Here is a 21,225-nt window from a genome sequence, read left to right on the forward strand (position 1 = left end):
AACAAGCACACAATATCAATAATTACTTAAAAATGCATTTAGATTATCTGTATTTCCATTGATTCTGCTAGTATTATTTAACATTTTTGTCAGTGACACAGACAATTGGCTCAAACACATCCTCAGCAAGTCTGCTGATGATACCAAGCTCTGTGGTGCGGTTGACACACTGGAGGGAAGGGATGCTATCCAGAGGGACCTGAACAGGCCTAAGAGGTGGGCCTGTGTGAACCTCATGGAGTTCAGCAAAGCCAAGTGCAAGGTCTTGAGGCTGGGCTGCGGCAATCCCAAGCACAAATACAGGCTGGGGGATGACTGGACTGAGAGCAGTCGTGAGGAGAAGGACCTGGGGGTGTTGGTGGATGAGAAGTTCGACATGAGCCAGCAATGTGAGCTTGCAGCCCAGAAAGCCAACCATGTCCTGGGCTGCATCGAAAGAAGTGTGACCAGCTGGGTGTGAGAGGGAGTTGCTCTCATGAGACCCCACCTGGATCCCTGTGTTCAGCTCTGGGGCTCCCAGCACAAGAAGGATATGGAAGTATTAGAGCAGGTCCAGAGGAGGGCCACAAGGATGATCAAGGGGCTGGAGCACCTCTCCTGTGAAGGTACGCTGAGAGAGTTGGGGTTGTTCAACCTGGAGAAGAGATGGCTCTGGGGAGACCTTACAGCAGCCTGCCAGTGCCTAAAGGGGGCTACAGGAAAGCTGTGGATGGACACTTTGTCAGGTGGCGCACTAGGTTTAGATTAGATATTTGGAAGAAATTCTTCACCCAGAGGGTGGTGAGGCCCTGGCACAGGCTGCCCAGAGGAGCTGTGGATGCTCCATCCCTGGAGGTGTTCAAGGCCAAGCTGGATGGGGCTTCGGGCAACCTGGTCTCATGGGAGGTCCCCCTGCCCATGGCAGAGGGTTGGAAGCTGATGATCTTCAAAGCCCCTTCACACCTCCAATCAGTTCTGTGACTCTATGATTGCATCCCTACTTGTGTCAAAAAAAAATAATTTTAATATCAGCATTAGAAATGTATTTTTACAGTAATCTTCAATCATTCACTTAGTCTACTGAAGGGTATATACGAAGAAAATAAATATTTTATATATGTTTTTCCACTTAAAATTATTTCACGTGTATGCCCTGCAATGCAGTACTAACAATAGGATGTCAAGGTTTCAAATCATGATTAGTTTTCTATACTTCACATTGTGTAAAGATGTCTAAGAGAAAATGCATGCATGCTGTAATCCCATGGTGAAATAAAGAGTTATAAAATATTCTTTGACACCTATTGTTCTAGCATTCCTATTGAAATATATTATTGGGAATGCTCCTGAAAAAACATGTTATGGGAGGGACAAGACAAGCTATTAAGGATTTGTCAGATTCCAATATTCCAATGTTATCTGTATATCTTAAAAACTTTGTTTCTTGCAGCATTAGAACAATTTCACCAAGCACAAAATAAAAAAGGAATTAAAATTCTCAAGCACTTGATGCTCACCTGGTTCCACTGCTCCTCTGAGGACACCAATGACATTGTAAATTCGTGTTATTTTACTGTCTGTATGAACATGCATTCTGACTTTTCTGAAATGAAAAACAGTGTGGAGTAACCACCTCTGACTGAGAAGACAATAAAAAGTCACAGCTTGTAAGCCATAAAGTTTGTACTTCTGTATTGCTTTGTGTGTTCAGCATATCTGTCATGTTGTATCAGTGTCCTATTTTTTTTTATTTCATATTAAACTGTTGATAGAAAGTGGCTTTTAAAAAAAAAAAAAAAAAAAAAAAAAAACTATTAAGCAGGCTAACCTCCAAAGTTTCAAACATTTACAGAATTTATTGAATTGTTTTTTATAGGAGTCAATTCGTCAATTGTACAGAAGGAAACTGAAAAGCATATGCAGTAACTAAAAATGTTTTAATATTTTGACCAAACTAATAACTGCAAAAATCAATATTTTTATAAAGAATACACTGTGATTTTGTAGCACAGTTATGTGAATTGGTGTAAAAGTTGGGGAGAGAGTCACTATAAATAGTTTGCATGAATAAATTGAAATTGCTGTTTAGGACAGCAGATCAAAGTGATCAGGACTTGTCAAACAAACAAACAAAAAAAGTTCTCATGAAATGTTATAAAAAGGAAGGAAATTCAGGTATTAGAAGAGCTAAAAATAATGCAATATTCAGCTTCTCTTAATCTGTATTAAAAACAAAGAATCAAACAATGCTTATTCTGGGTCTGGCAAAACTCCAAATGCTTCACATTTGAAGCTATCTTTTCAGCAGCAAATCTGCATAGCTGTCAAAATCAAAATCTACTTCAGGACAGCTACTGGATTGTTGCCCAGAAAATAATTGACACTAGTGCCTTGAGCATGTATATACTTGCACACTTTTCATGTGCAAGCGACTGTCTACCTAGATTCAAAAGGCTCGCTTTGATCTAGAGTTACTCTGATAGAGAAGTATATGCAGGAATAGCCTTTATTTATAAAAACTGTGTCTCTATCAAGTATGAAGATGTTAAAAGTGCTTTTCAAAAATATGTCCCATGTATATGTTTTGTTGATGAATCATATTGTTTCTTTTCTCACTGTTGGGTTTTATTGCTCTTGAAGACATTCAAAACAGCACTTTAATTATGTCAAATATGCCTTCTTGTTTCTTTGTTTGTTTGTTTTTCCTACTTTATTCATTTTAAGCTGGTGTTAAAACACAGAAGAAAAGAGTAACAATCAATTAAGTCTTTTCGAAATCATATATTAAGACACTCTCTTGTTCTACAGGAGGTAGAGCAGTAATAATGATGCATAATTTTTACACACCATTTGCTCATTGTTATTCACCAGTCCTCATGAAATAAAATTTTGTGCAAACTGAAACTGTGGGAGGTATTCCTATAGGAAAGTGATCTTGATCTTTATTTAACATAGCTTATCAGTTATAAACTAAAACGAATGCTATGACAGCCCCTGACAGCCAGTCAAATCCTTGACATCCAACTACAATCGTTACATGGCTCAGTCTGTCTGAGAGCAACTCTTAGTGCTGAATACCTTACCAGTTTTATTTCTCCATTAGAGTTGAAAAAAGAAAAAGAGCATACACACTATTGCTAATCCAAGTGTCAAAGTCCAGTTTCTCCCAAACAAGTTAGTAAGATATATGTGTTTTGTGCTCTTATGTCTTCTTGTTGTTAAGGGCTTTCTACCAGGGGGCCTACCTGCTTTGGGAAACAGCTGATGGACTCCCACATCATTTTGATATTTCACAGCTTTAAGTTCAAAGAAATACTGTGAGGCATCCAGTGGACAAGGGAAAAATCTAGGAGAGAACTACTGAATTGGCAGTACTTCCCTGTTGAACCTCTACATATTGGCTGTCCTATTTTTTCCTTGGTCATTACAAATGAAAGAATAATATAGGCTGGATATGTACCCTCTACATCTGTCTACCCACATGTGTATCCATAACTATAGCTTTGACCATTTATTTTCAAATTCTAATAATTATCATTGAGTGGTGCTCACCAAAAACAAAAAAAAAAAAGTTAATTTTTCCATGGCATGGGAGTTGGAACTAGATGAACATTAACACCCCTTCCAACCCAAACCATTCTATGATTCTATGATAGTATCTCTAGATGTATTGTTTCACAGTCTTTGTCTTGCTGACATATTTTATAAATAGGTGAGTGTTAAAACAGACCTTGTTGAAGAGCTGTCTGCAAATCCTGGCCCTATGTTATAAGACACATTGAGACTTCCCTTCCAGCTGCTGTCTGGAGCTGCAGGTCCTCCCATTGAACTGTTAAGTGAAAACCAAGACAAACACACTTGACCAGTGGACTGAAAACAGAAGTTCCCTGAAGAGTTACTGTGCCTAAATCATGGTGGATTTACAAAATTCTTAAAAACATCATGCCAGCAACAGATTGTTTTGCATTTTCCATGTTTCCTGAAGTACACACTACTACAAAAGAACAATAAATACAAGTAACAATACAGTTAGCATAAAAATGTTAATTGCACATTTGCAGATATTAAATTCTGAAGAGAAGAAGGGGACTGATGTATACTCACCGTAGTAACACTTCTGCATCATGATATCCAATGGGATGAACTGGGATCTTTGGAATCCCTACACCCTCTTTAAGCTTGTATCTGAAAGTGTACTCTGAGAAACCAGAACAAAATGTCAAGTTTATAGCATTTTTATCAGCTTCTATCAAAAATAGGTGCACAAGTCCATGGGGCCCAATGAGATACATCCACAGATCCTGAGGGAACTGGTGGATGTAGTTGCTAAGCCACTGTCCATCATATTTGAGAAGTCTTAGCAGTCTGATGAAGTTCCTACTCTCTGGAAGAGGCAAAACATGACTCCCATTTTTAAAAAGGGAATAAAAAAGAAGACCCAGTGAACTACAGACCAGTCAGTCTCACCTCTATGCTTGGCAAAATCATGGAGCAGATCCTCATGGAAACTATGCTAAGGCACACAGAAAAACAGAGGTGATTGGTGACAGCCGACACGGCTTGACAAAGGGAAGATCATGCCTGACAAATATTGTGGCCTTCTATAATGGGGTGGACAGGAAAGGAGCAACTGACATAACCTATTGAGACTTGTATAAAGCATTTGACGCTGTCCCCCATGATATCCTTGTCCTTAAATTGGAAAGACATGCATTTAATGGATGGACCACTAGGTGGTTAAGGAATTGGCTGGATGGTTGCACTCAAAAAGTTGCAGTCAACAGCTCCATGTCCAAGTAATGAGTGGTGTTCCTCAGGGGTCAGTATTAGGATTGTCAGTATATAACATCTTTGTCAGTGACATGGACAGTGAAATGGAGTGCACCCTCAGCAAGTTTGCTGATGACACCAAGCTGTGTGGCACAGTTGACACACTGGAGGGAAGGAGTGCCATCCAGGGGAACCTGGACAGGCCTGAGAGGTAGGCCTGTGCGAACCTCATGGAGTTCAGCAAAGCCAAGTCCAAGGCCCTGCACCTGTCTCAGGGCATTCCCATGCCCAAATACAGGCTGGGTGGAGGAAGGATTGAGAGCAGCCCTGAGGAGAAGGACCTTGAGGATGAGAAGCTCAACATGCGCTGTCAATATGCACTTGCAGCCCAGAAAGCCAACTGTATACTGGGTTGCATCAAAAACAGTGTGGCTGGCAGGGTGAGGGAGTGGATTGTCCCCCTCTGCTCTGCTCTGTTCTTGTAAGACCCCACCTGGAGCCCTGTGTTCAGCCATGGGGCCCCCTGCACAAGATGGATATGGACCTGTTGGAGAAGGTCCAGAGGAGGGCCACAAGGATGATCAAGGGGCTGGAGCACATCTCCTTTGAGGACAGGCTGAGAGAGTTGGGGTTGCTCAGCCCGGAGAAGAGAAGTCTCCAGGGAGACCATACAGTACCCTCCCAACCTGGTCTGGTGGGAGGTGCCCCTGCCCATGGCAAAGGGGTTGGAACTGGATGATCTTCAAGGTCCCTTCCAACGCAAACCATTCTGTTACCCTGTGATTTACCTATATTGCAGACATCCTTATTTATTTATTTATTTATTTATTTATTTATTTATTTATTTATTTATTTATTTATTTTCTGTATAGTGATTTCTTACGCCTCCAGTAGTAGTCACACAAGCCAGCAAGATTTCCAGAACCACCCCAGCATTCCCAATTCCCAGCACTGGCAGACAGAACTGGTAGGTGCCTTACTTGAGGATGCCTACAAGGACAAGACATGCATATGGCGCCAAGTTTCAAAAGACTCCAGGCTTCTCTTATTTTTATTACAGAAATTTTACTCCCTGTACAGAGAATCTTAAACTGTTTTTCTACTAGGAATTTAGGATCAGTAAGGAAACATACCTCCAAGCAATCCTATTACTCCTCTTTGATGACAGACTATAATCTAGTTTAAACTGGTCCTCCTAAGAAACACAGAGATTTTAAAACAGCTATAAATTCTCAGCCATTATCTACTGCTTTGCAGTCTGTAAACCTATACACGTCCTGTTTGTCTGAGAGCTATAAAGCTGAGATTATACAAAGAGATTTTCCTAAAAACTTACTTTCTCTGCCTAGCTCAAACGCAACCACTTCAAAGAACATACAGATAGAACCCAAGCTGCAATAGGAAAATGAACAACTGCTAAAAGTCACTTTAAATAGCTTTTCCCTTTGCATCTGTATCAAAAATACATAATAACTTCCAGCACCAGTTTAGAAAGTACTTGATGGCCCAGGGTGCAGATATCTCACCTTTTGCAGGATAGCCAGGTGTCAGAGGGTCCCCAGCTCCATTCAGGTTTAACACATTCCCACGCTGGGCTCCTCCACCTGGAAGGTTCCAGCCATCTGGATAGGGATCTACTCCTGGGGCACAGTAGTCAGCAGGGTCTGAATAAAGTATGATCCCTTGGGCTCCTGCTAACATGGCATTTTTAACCTGTAAAATTATTTGCCTTTAACATTTTTTTTAAATGCAGTAATAACTCGAGATGATGCACTTTACTTCCACGGGGACACAGTTTTAGAAGCTGTATACGTGGAAGGGTGAAAATGATCATAGACTAAGTAGAAGAACAAAGCACAGCAAAGCATGATCCAGTCATTATTTGTGTCAGTCACAACTTTAGTCATAGCTCAAGGCTATGAGATAAAGCACAAGGCCTAACACTGAGGCACAAGAACCAACTATTATCCTCATTTCCCATGATCACCAGTTTTGTTGGAATTGATTTCTAAAGCCAAATGAGTAGCTATTCAATGTCTGTGCATCAGATTCCTTCTTGAATGCTTCTTCAAAATTCTGTAGCTTTGTGGATGAAAAGTAGTAAAAACCTTGGCTCTACAAACTAGAGTTCCCCAAACTTCGTTCTTCTTGCAAGAACTGCCTAAAATGTGAGTGTCAGGAGATTAATACATTTATCTGTTCTTATGGTTTTGAAAATTATTCTTACAAGGTAGTCATGCTGGATACATTTGAGGCTTCCTTCTTCTCATATGTTCCAACTTACAGCCCTCATTAACTCCCGTTGGGTCTGCTGCGATCAGCATCAGAAACAATGACCCATAGAGGGAAAAATTAAACACAACCCTTACTTTGTTTCCTCTGAAGATCTTCCCATATCTGGCAATGACGATCTTTCCTGTACAGTTAATTCCCATTTCACGCTCCAGCTTAAAAAAATCTTCAGTGCGGCCATAATTCACATATACCAGATCTGACTGCATAGAATAGAAAATTTGTTTGAGGAACTGGTCATTCAACAAAATATCTCTTTTCCAAAATATGCAGTTTTATTCACTACGTATGATATATTTTGCACTTCTACAAGTAAGTTCCAGTACCCCTAAAAATAATAGCAAAATATTTCCATAGTATTATATAGGAAACCTTGGCTCAAACTGCTGGCCTTTCTATATTATCTAGCGCTTAACAGCAGCCCTATTACTGATTTCAAGTTACAACAACTTACTTTGCTAAACTGACAAATTTCTGTGGATATGAAAAGACTGTGCTATTCCTTGGATATACACTCACCATTATATAACTTTATTCATATATATATATGTGTATATATATATATAATGCAATATTGTCTCTGACTGATCCCTTCACGATGAATTATCAGATTAAGTGAAGGACTTTTGTAGCCTTTGAAGATATGTGCTTAACCCAAAATGTCTTCCAAATTGATTTATATATTGCTATTTCCATTTTAGACTTATGAAAATCCTTTCCATGTGATTGAGTAACATGGAGTAATTTAAGATGTATGAAACATTTCCCTAAAGTTAAAAGCTTTTCATTTGTTTTGCAGTTCAGATCTCCAGCACTTTGAGAACATTTTTTTTTTTAAATAGAACTCTAACCTTCCCACAACACCTGGCCTAACTATGCTTTCCTTCACTTATAACAGTGATTAATTAAAACTTCTACATGAAATATTTTGAGAAGTGGGAGAAATCTATTCCATCAAGTTTTTAACAAAATATGGATTCAGCTAATAATACTCTTTTTTTCTTTTTTTTTTTTCCTTTTCCTTTTCCTTTTCTTTTCCTTTTTTTTCCTTTTTTTTTTTATTACCTCTGGCATTCCTTGTGGTGAAAAAGCATTATATGGTGGCAGTATATCGGTAACATTTTCATATCCCCAAGGAGGTGGTTCAAAGGAAGATGTATTGAAAATCTATAAATAAATAACAGAAGTCTTTGGTCAGTTGCTGCACCTCTAGGCACAAGTTTGTACAATAAGTTGGGTTATTGCAAATGATATGCTAGTTTCCATAGACTGTCAGTGAAAAATAGAATGCTAACTCTCATGCATAACTTCAAACAAAAAACAGCTAAGGATACCTAGCTGATTTTTTATAACAGAATGCAGCTGTGCATACTTGTCAGAAGATGCTCATCAGTCACTGCCTAAACCTAAGCAAAGAAATAGCTGAAAATTGCCAAGAGGTGGTGGCAATAAAAAGACAGTTTGTCCATGTCATCACAGGCATTTTTTTGTGATTACTCCCACTTGTATTATTACTCATGTCTTTACCCCTTTGGTAGTTACGCTCCACTTGAATGTGCAGCCCTTCATCACTGCCTATCTGTAACACTCATGTTGTCTCAAGGTTTACCTCTACTCTTTGTCACCTCGTAAGATTCTAGTTCAGAAACTACGTTAGGAAGTTTCTGGAAGAATTTCTCCATTCTTTTACCTCTAAGCTCATATCTTGCCTGAGCACATATTCCTCAGTTCCTACCAGGGCCTCCCTTCCTATATGATGTGATACTTCCCTAGCAGTTCCGGCTCCCCTCTTCACTTAGGCTCCCTGGCAGATTGTACTTCTACTTCTTTGTTCTCCTGGATCTACAAAATGAAGAAGGTGGCTAAGGGCAGCACCTGTGTGACATTCTTTACCTCAGCACATTATGGAAACAAAAATTGCACAGATATTCAAGCAGACACTAGATAGGTACATGGAAAAGAGAGATAATGCAGTTACTAACTGGTTAAATACTTGGAAGAGAAGTCTAATAAGGTTTCTTAAAGAGACTAATTGCATCATGTCCAGTGGACATCTGAGCTGAAAACACCCAGACACTGGAAGAATTATGCACATCAGACACTGTTCTTTGTTCCTAAACTTCCCTGTGCATCCACTTAGAGCTGTTTATGGAAACAGGATATTGGTCTAGACGTATTCTTAATCTGAACCACTGTGGACATTCTTACATGTTATGGCCTACGGGTGTCGAGTCCCTGCTTCTCCACACATCCTCCCTCTGCTGTATGAGGCACTGAGATTCCAGCCACTTGGCTCTGCTCTGCTGCAGTCTGGAAAACCACTTCTAAATTTGAGTTCCCTTTCCACTGGTATTTTTATCACATCATAAAGTTCAATGCTGGGATGAAGGGGTGGGAAGACAGTGGAAGATGTTGTTTCTTTAAAGAAGCCTTACATAATCATAGTTTAATCATTAAAAAGATCACCTCATTGCCTTGATCATCAACTACTGAGATGTAGTTTGGCTGTGTTTCATTTGGGTAAGAAAGAAGCACATCATAATGAACAAGTTCTGCTGAATCCAATCCAAATTCCTTCCACTGGCCTTGAATTTGTTTGGCAAGAAGAAGATTCTGTTTGGTTCCTGCGAGGTGAGGCAACTTGGTAAAGGAGCTAGAACAAAGCAGAAAGTCACTAGTAAGCAGTAAGTGCAGAGGAACACAACAACCAGCTTGGATCAGTGTGTCTAAAGCTCAAATTCAAGCCATAAGCATAAAAAGTAGTTCTTATGGTTAAATTGGGGGCTATATGCCATGATTATTTATCAGAGTCTGTATCAGGATAAGCACAAAATGTAGTCAGAACAGAGGATCTTTCCTGAGGCCTTAAGATAAGTTTGCTCAGCTTTTCTGTTTGCATAACAGAAATAGCCACATCTACACACTAGCAATGCAAATCAGCATCAAAGACATTCAGCCGAAGAATATGAACAGTATGCGAGCAGTAGGAAAGCTACATATCCAGAAAGGACTTCTCCAAGTACATTGTTGGCATAATATGTACTAATAAGTTTAACTTGAAAATCATTATGTCAAGTTATCTGAACATATTTGTGTTTTTTTTGTTTTGTTTTGTTTTGTTTTTTCCTTAATCAAAAGCCTAAAGAACAAAAGTCTTCTTAACAACATTTACATCCAGATCAAATGCAAAACATAATGGTGATAAATAGTCAGAAATGATATCCAGCCCTTCTGGACTACCTGTCTACAAAAGCTTGTCTACAATTTGCTTGGTCCACTGAACAAATGAATTATGGTGAATGCAGATCAGCCAGTGGGGTACTAAGCACTACCTTTGGATTCCCAACGGGCCACTTGTTAATGGCTAATCAGTTGCCGTTAATAAATAATAACGAATACCATTGATTAGTACCACTTGAAACTGTCAGCGCAGACAGTTTTCAACCCATCCAACAGCTTGTTTTTCGGTATGCTCCTCCACGGCTTCCGTATTAGAATGCAGTAGGAGATGATGCCCAAAGCCTCAACAGAGTCAAGGATGTTACGCCCACTCTAACATCTCCACTCAACCAGTCATTTCCTCACTGAGCGCAGGCATGCTGGTCAGGCTGATCACATAAATAAACAGAAAATAAATGCTGACTGTTCCTAACTCTCTCTATGTCTTCATGTTTCTGGAAACAGAGAAGCAACCTTTGCCAAATATATAATTTTTCTGCAGTTCCTGCTTTTTATTTGAATTAAAAAACAACAACAACAAACCACTATGAAGCATTTGGCCCACCATCAAGACAAGCAGACAAACCGGATATGATTAACATCTGTCCTGGTTTCAGTTAGCACAGAATTAATTTTCTTCCTAGTAGCTGGTGGAATGCTGTGTTTTGGCTTAGGATGAGAAGAGTGCTGATAACACCCCGATGCTTTAATTGTTGCAGAGCAGTGCTTATACTAAGCCAAGGACATCTCAGCCTTTTGCTCTGTCCTGCCAACGGGCAGGCTGGGGGTGCAGTAAGAGCTGGGAGGGGACAGACCCAGGACAGGTGACCCAAACTAGCCAAAGGGGTATTCCATACCATCTGACGTCATGCTAAACAATATATAGGGGTGGCTAGCCGGGGGAAGGGGGCCGGACTGCTCAGGGTTAGGCTGGGCATCGGTCAGCGAGTGGTGAGCAATTGCATTGTGCATCACTTGTTTGTACATACTATTACTTTCGTATTATCACCATTGTATCATTATTATTATTATTGTTATTATTATTTTTGTTATTATTATTTTCCTGTCTTATTAAACTGTCTTTATCTCAACTCACGGGCTTCACTCTCCATTTCTCTCCCCCGTCCCAGAGAGGGAGGGGGGAGGGTGAGCGAACGGCTGCGTGGTGTTTAGCTGCCGGCCGGGTTAAACCACGACAACATCCTATGGCCAAGAAACTTCAACGTAACTGCTGTCATCGGTCTGTACGTTGCCTGGACTCTCAAACATCATCTTCAGATACCCACCAATCTACTAGCAACAAATACGAAGTAAGATAAGGAAGTAAGATAAGGTCTGCAGATTAAAAAAGCTAATTGATGTTGGAAATGAAACCTTTTAGTTTTAGAATAAATGTACAGAAATCAAATTTGTCAATAAACCTTTGATGTTTATGATGCAGCCGCAGGCTTACATTCTGAATACCAAAATGTCACTAACCAGAGGTTATATATGTGAACTTTTTTAGTGAATATATGTGTTCCTTTGTAAAAGATATAAACATGCATGAGTGATTATGGAGCAAAACAAGAAGATATTTCTATATCTTCAGCATTTTAGATGTTTTGAAAGAACTGCATGGATTCAGTACAATGCAAAAAAGTATATTTAATAACCATTGCCACATGCAAGACTTTACCAAATATTCATACGCACTGTGTTTGAGACAGAGACCTTTACCTTCTGAGAAAGACAAGAGGGTGTAACGGGGTTTCAAGCACCCAATTAACAGCACATTATCCAATCTTGTCACGCTAAAGACATTATCAGTTGCAACTATAGATGCAACAGAGTGCCATGCAAACTTTGTAGCATTTTGAATATGTGCATTTCCTACTTAGTCTAAGTAGACTATTAGATGCTCAGACAATGTTTGAGGAGACAACATGCAGATTATTAATTAAATGTAATTAATATCAATCAGATTTTCCCAAATGCAGTAACATAATCTGTCTGAGACTAAAGCAAAGTTCTTTTCTAATGCTAGAGCTTCAGAGACTCACAGGGAAAATAACAGTCATACTACTTAAAATCAAAACTATGGGATATCTTCATAAGGAAAAGGCATGACAAGCACTAGCAGCAATGCAGCTTGAGGGAAGTACAACCATGCTAAAAAAGCAGCTTCAAAAATGGGGGGAAAAGAAAAAGTGGTGTTGTATCTCCTTTTCCTTCTCCTCAGACAGCCTGTACAAACCAAATAATTCCAAAGCGCCTTAACAGCTCTACTTCTAGAGGCTGTTTTTGGAGCTCATTTTATCACTTTCTGACTTTTGTGACTGATAAAATTATTCAGGAACCAAGATGTGCAGGGCTTACCGAAGGAATTGCTTGATGTTTTCGGCTTTCATTTCATCCACAAGTTTCTGTCTCACATTTTCATAGATGTCTGAAGTGCTGGGGGGGGGTTCATTTGGTTTTGTAAACCATCCTGAAATACATTTGGAAAGCTTCCCACTTAGCAAGAATCCCAGTCCTCCCATATTTGAGACAATGTGCAGCTTAAATACTGAACAGCCTCATAAAAACCAAGAGGATGAACAGGGCTTAGAGCACCCTCTGTCAGTAGCTGCTGACTCAAACATAGAAATGAAATAGAAAAGTAAAATATATGCAATTGAATGAAGTGCAAAAAAGTGGCATTATTAAAAGAGCAGACCCTAAATTTCTGGTGTGTGTGTATATATATATATATATATATATATGTATTTAGGAAGATTCATGTCTCATTAGTTTTAAACTTCAGTGTAAATTGTGAGCTATCTGTTTGCAGTGGGAGAATTAAACTTCTGATACCCATAATTAATTTCCTTTAATTAATTTACATGGATATTAAAAAATAAAATCTGTGCATGAGCATATTCCAAATGAAGGCCTAAGATTCAAAAGTCACCCTGTCAGCATTACAGTAATTATAAAATATGGGAAGGGTGGGGTTGGTCTGTTTAAAAGTTAAAGAAATAACATTAAGGGGGACCCTGGTTAGTTTTAATCAGTTGAAGATATTTCAGTTGCCATAAATCTGAAAGGAGAGATTATAACAAATGTATGAATTTGAAGAAATCATTTTACTATTACAGCTAGGAAATCCCAAACTAGGAAAACTGTCACCATAAAGCAAAGTGTATGTACTGCCACGTGCACAAAATATAGAACTTGTTAGACTTAAATGCAATTGTAGCAGCCCTCTGAAGGGTGATACTGGATCAGAGCAAAGGTCCACCTTGCCCAGTTGCCTATTTTGGAGCATAGCCAAAAGATGATACTCAGGGAAATGTGTAAGAATAGCACAAGAAACAGAAATTTGCAGCTCGGGGTTCTCTTGAATAAAATTAATGCTTTGTATATTTTGTAGCCCTCATGGATTTTTCTTTCATGCTTCAGCCTTAAGTGAGTGCTGCAGCACAAGATAAAAAGGGCAGACTCAGACATGTAATTTCAGGTTTAAAATCAAATACTGCAAGTGACTGCAGAGAAGAATCTGATGTTCTGGTGAAGTACATTGTACATGATGGAAAATTCAGCAACTCCACTCTTGGCTGTCAGTCAAAACTCCTCCTCCTCTGCATTCCGTCCTTAATTTCTAAGATAACAACTGAATAGGAGCATTTACATGGACCTTCTGTAAAATTCAGGAAAGAAAAATGAAAAAGAAAAAGAAAAAAAAAAAAAGCTTTGAGGTTTTGAGGTTTTGGGGTCATAGAAGTCTCAAACTCTTCCATTAACCTCTCCTCTTTGAACATCTGACTGCCCATTATGGGAAGCTGTCAGATTACTGGGGCTCATCTTCTACTGAAGCATGCGACCGCTCTATTCCTGTGAATCCCCACAGCCCCAAAATGCTAGAGAGAACAACCTTTCAGAAAAACAGTGCTGCAAGTGAGTGTTTTATAAGGTCCCTAAAAAAGAGTAAAAGCTCCCTGACGGGGAATTAATCACAACACGGGTCACGTATAAGTATCCATAGCGGGCAAAGGCTGCGGGCTGAGCCCCAGGGGCTCCGTACTTACCCATAAGAAAGCCCAGCAAGAAGCAGCCCAGCAGACCGGGGCAGCCCAGCCACGTGCGGACGGTGGCCCAGTTCCTGGCCATGCGGGCACTGCAGTGGCAGGCAGCTCTGCAGGCAGCAAAGAGGGCAGGCATGCAGCTGCCTTCCTTCTCCTCCTCCTCTTCCTCCTCCTCCTCCCGCCCTCAGCCCCGGGGCTGCCCCTTGCTCCTGTGATCCTTGGCTCTGGTCCATGACTAACCAGCCCTAAGCCTGGGATGAAGATGTGATTTTCGGAGTGCAGTGCAACACTTCTGGTTTAGTCTCTCCCCACAAGACAGCCTGTGTATCTCTGTAACAAAGAAACAGCTAGCCTGTACTGCAAGCAACGCTTCACTACTAATTTCTACTCATTTCTAATTACCAAGACTTTCTGCTTTTGAAGGTTCCTGTTTTTAGCTTAATCACAATCAGTGGAAGTGGCCAAGAGAAGAAATGGAGGAAAGGGAAAATTTGTTTTCTCTTTACTGAAGAAGCACTGAATTGTTCCCCCGAGTAATCTGTGGTTACATTAATCCTTGGCAAGTGATAAATACAGCAGCTCAGAATACAATTTAGATTAGCCAATAGGGACACTTCCAGACGTCATCCAATTTTCAGCTCGGAAAAGTTCCAAAATAATCTCCTGTTTTTGTTTTTAATTACTTTTTAATTTTGGATTACAAGGTTCTGCAGATCTAGTTTTGCCAATCTAATTCCACCAAATCCATCAGTATCTCATGGCAAAGGACATAACCTCAGCCCAAAGAAAAGACAAGATGGTTTATACAAACTCACCATGACCCTGCACATCTCTCCCTGCTGATGGGTTCCTGCACATCACTGAAGCCAAGACTGCTCTTTTTGAACTGAGGAGCTGCCCATGTGAGACCTCTGATGGGGATGAGAGCAGGAAAGCTTTTCTGGAAGCCCAGAGCCTTACCGCTTACTCCTGAGAGACCAGAGGAGGCTGATCCTGTGAAAGAAATGGCAGTGCTCCATCTATCAAAATTTTCTCAGATAGACTATGTTGACATGAAAATATTCAGAAACAGCTAGAAACACCACTTAATGTACCAATCACTTCACCAGGGCTTTTCAGGAAGGCCAGAGATTAGAGAAGAATTTCACCAATTGGGTATTCTGCTCCATCCAAAGCCACAGCTTTAAGAATACGGCTGGATGCCTTTGTTCAAATGATAAGCACGTCTAGTTTCATGATCTTTTTCTTTTTTTTTTTTTCTTTTTTCTGTCATTTCCCAACTGCTCAAAAACCATCACAAATTCTGAACAGCAAGGCCTTTTCACACCAACATCTCACTTGACATGTACAAACCAGATGGGATTCCACCTACAGAAATTATAAAGAATGAGCATATTGATGTATTATTAGCATTTATATAGCACCACAGGTGTAGGACTGGCACATAATAGACAGTAAAGTGACAAGAGCTATTGGAGATTAATGCCTAAATTAGACCTCACATGATGATAACATCAGTGGGGGAAGAGGGTAAGAATAGCAACACTGAGGCAGTATGAAGTGTATTTATTTCTATGCCTACATCTTTTTAAAGTGATAATGGCATCAGCAATACTGAAGTTGAACCAGGCATCTCATGTTTAACACTGCAGCAACCAAGTGGCTTCTACCTTTTTAGACAGAGCCCTAACACTATTACTTGTTAGTTGTGGCATATTCTTACACTCCATGGATTGGCCACTGGTGGAATATTTTATGTTCCTTTTAAATGCAAGAATAAAGCTATGCCTTGAATTAGCTTGGTATGTTGTGGAGGCCAGTGTAAGGAGTGGCATTACTATATAAAATATTCTTATATTAATATGTTGTCTCACCTGGATCATATCTATTTTACATATATTTATTTGAAATTGTTTGCTGATACATTGCAAGAACATACCTGACCTGTCTCATCTACGCACTTATTGGGAAGATGAGAAAAAAAAAACAAACATATAAAAGCTAAATAAATCTCAGTCATCCAGGAGAAACAGAAGTCTTGGCTTGATAACAGAGTTTATAACTGCTTCTGGTTTCTGTCTTGGAAGGGGGAACAGGGTGCAGCAACCTAGATTGTTCTTAGAGTATGCAGAAACAGCAGCTAAAACTAAGTTTTTCAAAAGGGAGAGAGGATAAATCTACTCCCTCCTATACCCACTTTTTCTTCAGTGCTGAAGCTGAAGGAGGGGGTTCTCTTTAGCATTTTTTGCTGCTCATTTCTTATCCCCTTATCCCCCTCATTTTCTACTTCTTTGCCTCTCTTACATTCTCCCCTTTGCTGGTCCTACCAGTTCTAAGACACATGGCATAACAAATGCAGCATCTATCCAGCATGTTCACTGCTTCCTGAGGCATGCCCCGAGAAACCCACAACACACATTACCAAACCACAAAGCCAAAGTCATAGTGCCATGTCTTACATATGCTGAAGCTCCTCAGAATAACTGAGGCCAGGGAAAAATGAGCCTGACACTGTGAAAGCTGAGGTACGGCGTGCGCAGAATGGAAAAGCACATCTGTGAGGAGGTGGGAGAAGCTGCTCCAAACCAAAGCACATCTCGCGGCTACTGAGCATCTCAGTAGCCAAGGAGTGACACCTATTGACTATCTTATTCTTTTTTTTTTTTTTTTTTTTTTTTTTTCCTGCTAGAATTAAGATATTATTAGTGTGAGATGCTGCTATGAGTGCTTATCTGATAATAGTTGTAACTATATAGTAAGATAATAGTAACTTTAGCCTAAGGTTAATTGAAGTTCAAACCTGGGGCTGATGGGAGACACAACTGATCCTAGGTAGTCATAAAGTTTATGCATGTCAAGTAATGGAAAGATTACTAGGAAAAGAGATCCCTTTTCTCAGGCCAGGCAGCATTACTGTGAAAAAGACCCAAAGCAGAGAAACTCCTGAACACACGGTACTTCTTTAAGCTACTAGCACTTCTACAACTAGCAAGAAAACTCTTGGTTACTGTATGGACTTTGTATTGAGCTTGGGAATGGTGAGAATGGCTTGTGTTGAGAGTGAAAACACAAGTGGGGCCCAGATGAAGCTGGGCAGAACTTGTGGATAGGTACATACATTGTTAGTTAAAAACAACAAGAACAAAACAAACAAAAACCAAACTAACCAAACAAAAACCCAAAGCAAAGCAAAGAAAACCCTTTGGTAAACTAGCTAAGCTCCAAAAATGGCAAGGATATACAAAGCAGATTCAAAATTAGTGTACATTTTTGTATTGAATGCATAACAATGCTATGCAGCACAGTACGTAAGAACACATAATACACAGAACAAATGCCACGGCTTGTAAATAGTGGGCAGTTGTGCTTGGCAACTGGGACCCAAAGGTTAATATGTGCAGCTGCTTGACCTGTTGTTTGAATAAAGGTTGAACTTGTGGCTTGAAAGATCAAAGGGCCCTGCTTTGTGGGGAAGGCAGATCTTGCAGGCAGAAAGACAACAGGGGAATGCTCAACTGCAATTTCAAATCAGTGGTTTCCTTCTGGCTCTACCAGTTTCACAGTCTCCCCAGAAGTCTCTCGTGGCTTCTGCAGTCTATCTGACTCCCAGATTAAAAGGGCAGTGGAGTTTGATGCCTTGAGTGGGGATCTCTGCTGTCCTGAACTTCAGAAGCCCCTTATCAGATTCCAGCTAAAATGAAGTTTACATTGCTGGCAGCTAAGTTCAGCTTGCAAACTTTGACCCTTTCTTCTACAAGAGGAATGTACCCAGTGAGGCAGAGAGAGTAAAGGACTGCACACAGAACATAAACCAAAGGATATGTTCCAGCAGGCATAAACTGAAACAAGATCTGTCTGGATTTAAGGAAGAGCTTTTCCATCACGAGGGCAGTGAAGCACTGGTGCATGTTGCACAGACAGGTTATGCAGTCTCCATCCTTGGAGTTCTTAAAGACCAGACCAGCTAAATAAAGCCCTGTGCAACTGGGTCTGCCTTCAGAGCTGACATGGCTTTGAACAGGAGTTTGGGCTAGAGACCTCATAATATCTCTCCCAGCCTGAATTACCCTCTGATCATATGATTGAATGACATTCTTCTATTCATCGCAATCCCCTGCCCTCAGGAGCTGCTGTCAGTCAGGTGAAAGAATACAGTTTATGCATGCTTTGACTCCAGCTGTTAAGTGTTGGCTGTTCTGCTCCATCACACTGTTTTCTGTGGTCCAGCAGCAAACTTCAAACAGCTTACCTATGTGGAGATGAGCACCCATCTCAAAGATCTTGACGGCTCTGTCTTAGCTGAGCTACCACTTGAAGAAAGATCTGTGGTGACAGCATCCTGATTCAGAAATGATGCTGCCAGGTCAACACATTTACCAGCGAAAAAGCACTGACACTGCTTGTTTCATGACAGAGAGGATGTATTTTAATACAAGTATAGCTTTGACTTCTTCAACACATGGGTATGCACGCCTTCATTTCATTTGATTTACAAAGTGCACATAATGGTTACTGTATGGAGCTCTTTGGAAAATTTTGGCAGCATTCTCTTTGATGATAAAGAAGTACTTTCTTTAAAAAAAATAGCATTGCTTTTTCATTTCTCTTAACAATACAGCTAGGTTCCTCTTTCTGCTTACTAAATACTTCTAAAGCTCTTGTCTTGTAATTAAGTCATCTGCTGCTGTATATAAATCAATGATGTACTGGCTTTGTCTGCAGTGACTGTGAAAGCTATATGAGTGTTAGCAAGGAGCTGCCTGGAAGTAGGATGTTAGTTCTTCCAAATAGTAATTAGAGCATATTAAAAAAAATAAAATAAAATGTGAAAGTTGGTTAGAATAGGCAATTTCCCTACTGACCACCTCTAGATGAAAACATCTGTAGTTACATGAACAACTTGCACACTTATGCTTGGGATAGTCTGAGAACCTGGAGGCTGCAATGCCTTTATCTAAACTCCATGGAAGACTGACAAAAAGAAATGATCCAGGGAGAATAATGATCCTATCAGAATTTCCCTTACAATTCTCAAATACTGAAGAGTACCTAGCCTTCTATTTTTAATTTTAAAAATGGATCAAGAACTTCAGGATGAGCCAAATGCTACAACTTAGAGCTTGCAGAACTAGACATCTGCACTTCCTTCCTTACAGAAAGGAAGGATTGTGAGGCAATGACATTTACAAGTTCAGATGGGTTACCAAGGAACACTTATCATGTTTATCACCTGCTGTCTGTCTTCCCCTATCTCAGCATGTCACAGATAAAGATGTGAAAATGTTGTAGCAGCTCTCAAAGAAGCCACTAAACAGCCAAAAGTTGCAGCCCAGTATTTGAGAAAAAAAAAAATGGAGTGTTAGTTTGTCATAACGATTCTGCAGATCGTGGTGATTTCCTGTAGTGGGGTCAGGAACACCCAACATGGTGCTGGATAAGCTAAGGCTGAGAATAACAGTGGCTATCTCGAGAAAAGTCAGCCCCGAGTATTAGTCAGACTTCTCACGTTGGAGATCAGAAAATCTTCATGCTGACAAAGGAGTGGGGCAACACGCCCACAGGAAGCATGGAGAACTGGGCTTTGGCCTCAGATTTATTTAAGTGACTGCATGAATGCTTAGGGAAAGAACTGGACTGAGTGCAACTGAGAATCTTCTCTCAAAAAAAAATATGTAAAGGTTTTCTTTCAAAATTCAACTGCTTTCTTTCAAAATTCAACCGCTATAGGTTGTAGCTGGCACTGAACAAATGCAGGTCACAAAGCAGACACAACTCTAGGAGAAAGCACTGGACAGTTTGAATCCCATCTTACCAAAACATCATGTAAATCGCTGTGTTAAAAACACTCTTCTGGGTACCTCCCCTCTCTGTGTGAAGAATGCCCTCAACTCCTTGACCAAACTAGTGGTAGTTTGGTTTAGGATCTGAAGGAAGTAAAAGGCCTAGACCCTGGCTGGGCCATAAACTTCTCTAATTCCACCCTCTTCTTGGAAAACCCACAACAGGAACAGGTGATATGGTGTGCTTTGATGAGCACACTACGATGAGACTGGAAACCAGGATATCAATCATGCAATTAACACATGAATAGCAGCAGGTTCTTCCAAGACTAATTATCATGGAACAAAAGAAATTGTGGGTACAAGGAGTCATGCTTACCTTTTCCATTTTTTATAATCTGAGTACAAGCCAACAACATTATTCCATAACATGATAGTCTGAGGGAGCTGCTTTGGGCTCTCCTTGCTAAGCAGCTGGCTGCACGGCAGTGATCTCCCCTCGAGTTGGGATGCCTCTCAAAGATGCTTACTCCTCCAGGTTGGGGAACACCCTAGCAGCTGCAGATCTTTGGTAAGTGACTGATACTGTGCATAACTTGTATCAGAGGGCATTAAGTTATTGTACTGGTAAATTTGAATCTTTATTATATCTTCCGTGCAGTAAGTTGAACCTTGCCATCGGACTTAGTTAAGCTTCATCTTTACAGTATTTTATTTCAATATACCATTTTTGCTACTAACTCTAGTGGTGATTCTTTAGACAGTTTAAATATTATCCATGACACCCTGCATCAGCCAACCTGTACCTTTGCTCTGTTCTGACGCACAGAGTCAAGAGGAGAGAGCTTCTGTTCCCATGTCTTATTATTTCTAGTGGTTAGGAAACAGCCCACATAATATATATTTTTATACATATATATAGATGCTGCCATATCTAGCAGCACTTAAAGAGTATAACTAGCTTAATATTTTGTGAGGTCCTAGTCTCTGCCATTTTTTATTACGTACCAGCTATTGCCAAAAAGGCCCCTAACTAAACTAAAATGAAACCATGCTGTGGTTAGGTCAGAAATATTTATGAATAAATTAGGATTTTATGGAAAATCCCAAATCTATCACAACACTGAAATCCACCTGAT

At 40.0% G+C, this 21,225-nt stretch overlaps 1 protein-coding gene across 3 annotated transcripts in view; it reads right to left on the reverse strand.

Moving 5' to 3' along the window:
- LOC101789505 (N-acetylated-alpha-linked acidic dipeptidase 2) overlaps nucleotides 1-21,210 on the reverse strand; it is a 40,762-nt gene extending 19,552 nt beyond the window's left edge. For 2 of the 3 annotated variants that reach the window (XR_001195375.5, XM_038176817.2), the window contains exons 1-9: nucleotides 14,310-14,444; nucleotides 12,619-12,730; nucleotides 9,508-9,694; nucleotides 8,107-8,208; nucleotides 7,119-7,244; nucleotides 6,276-6,462; nucleotides 4,084-4,177; nucleotides 3,710-3,808; nucleotides 1,497-1,582 (exon numbers count right to left, since the gene is read on the reverse strand). Coding sequence is in view for 2 of the 3 variants with exons in the window: in XM_038176817.2 (XP_038032745.1) it covers nucleotides 1,497-1,582; nucleotides 3,710-3,808; nucleotides 4,084-4,177; nucleotides 6,276-6,462; nucleotides 7,119-7,244; nucleotides 8,107-8,208; nucleotides 9,508-9,694; nucleotides 12,619-12,730; nucleotides 14,310-14,442 (1,126 nt within the window). In the remaining variant the exon portion in view is untranslated. Of the gene's footprint in view, nucleotides 1-1,496; nucleotides 1,583-3,709; nucleotides 3,809-4,083; nucleotides 4,178-6,275; nucleotides 6,463-7,118; nucleotides 7,245-8,106; nucleotides 8,209-9,507; nucleotides 9,695-12,618; nucleotides 12,731-14,309; nucleotides 14,637-15,121 lie in introns of those variants that run through there. The other variant, XM_072032806.1, reaches the window with a different exon arrangement.
- Nucleotides 21,211-21,225: the final 15 nt, after the last annotated feature.

This window comes from Anas platyrhynchos, chromosome 1 (assembly GCF_047663525.1).
Source record: "Anas platyrhynchos isolate ZD024472 breed Pekin duck chromosome 1, IASCAAS_PekinDuck_T2T, whole genome shotgun sequence".
Lineage (NCBI taxonomy): Eukaryota > Metazoa > Chordata > Aves > Anseriformes > Anatidae > Anas > Anas platyrhynchos.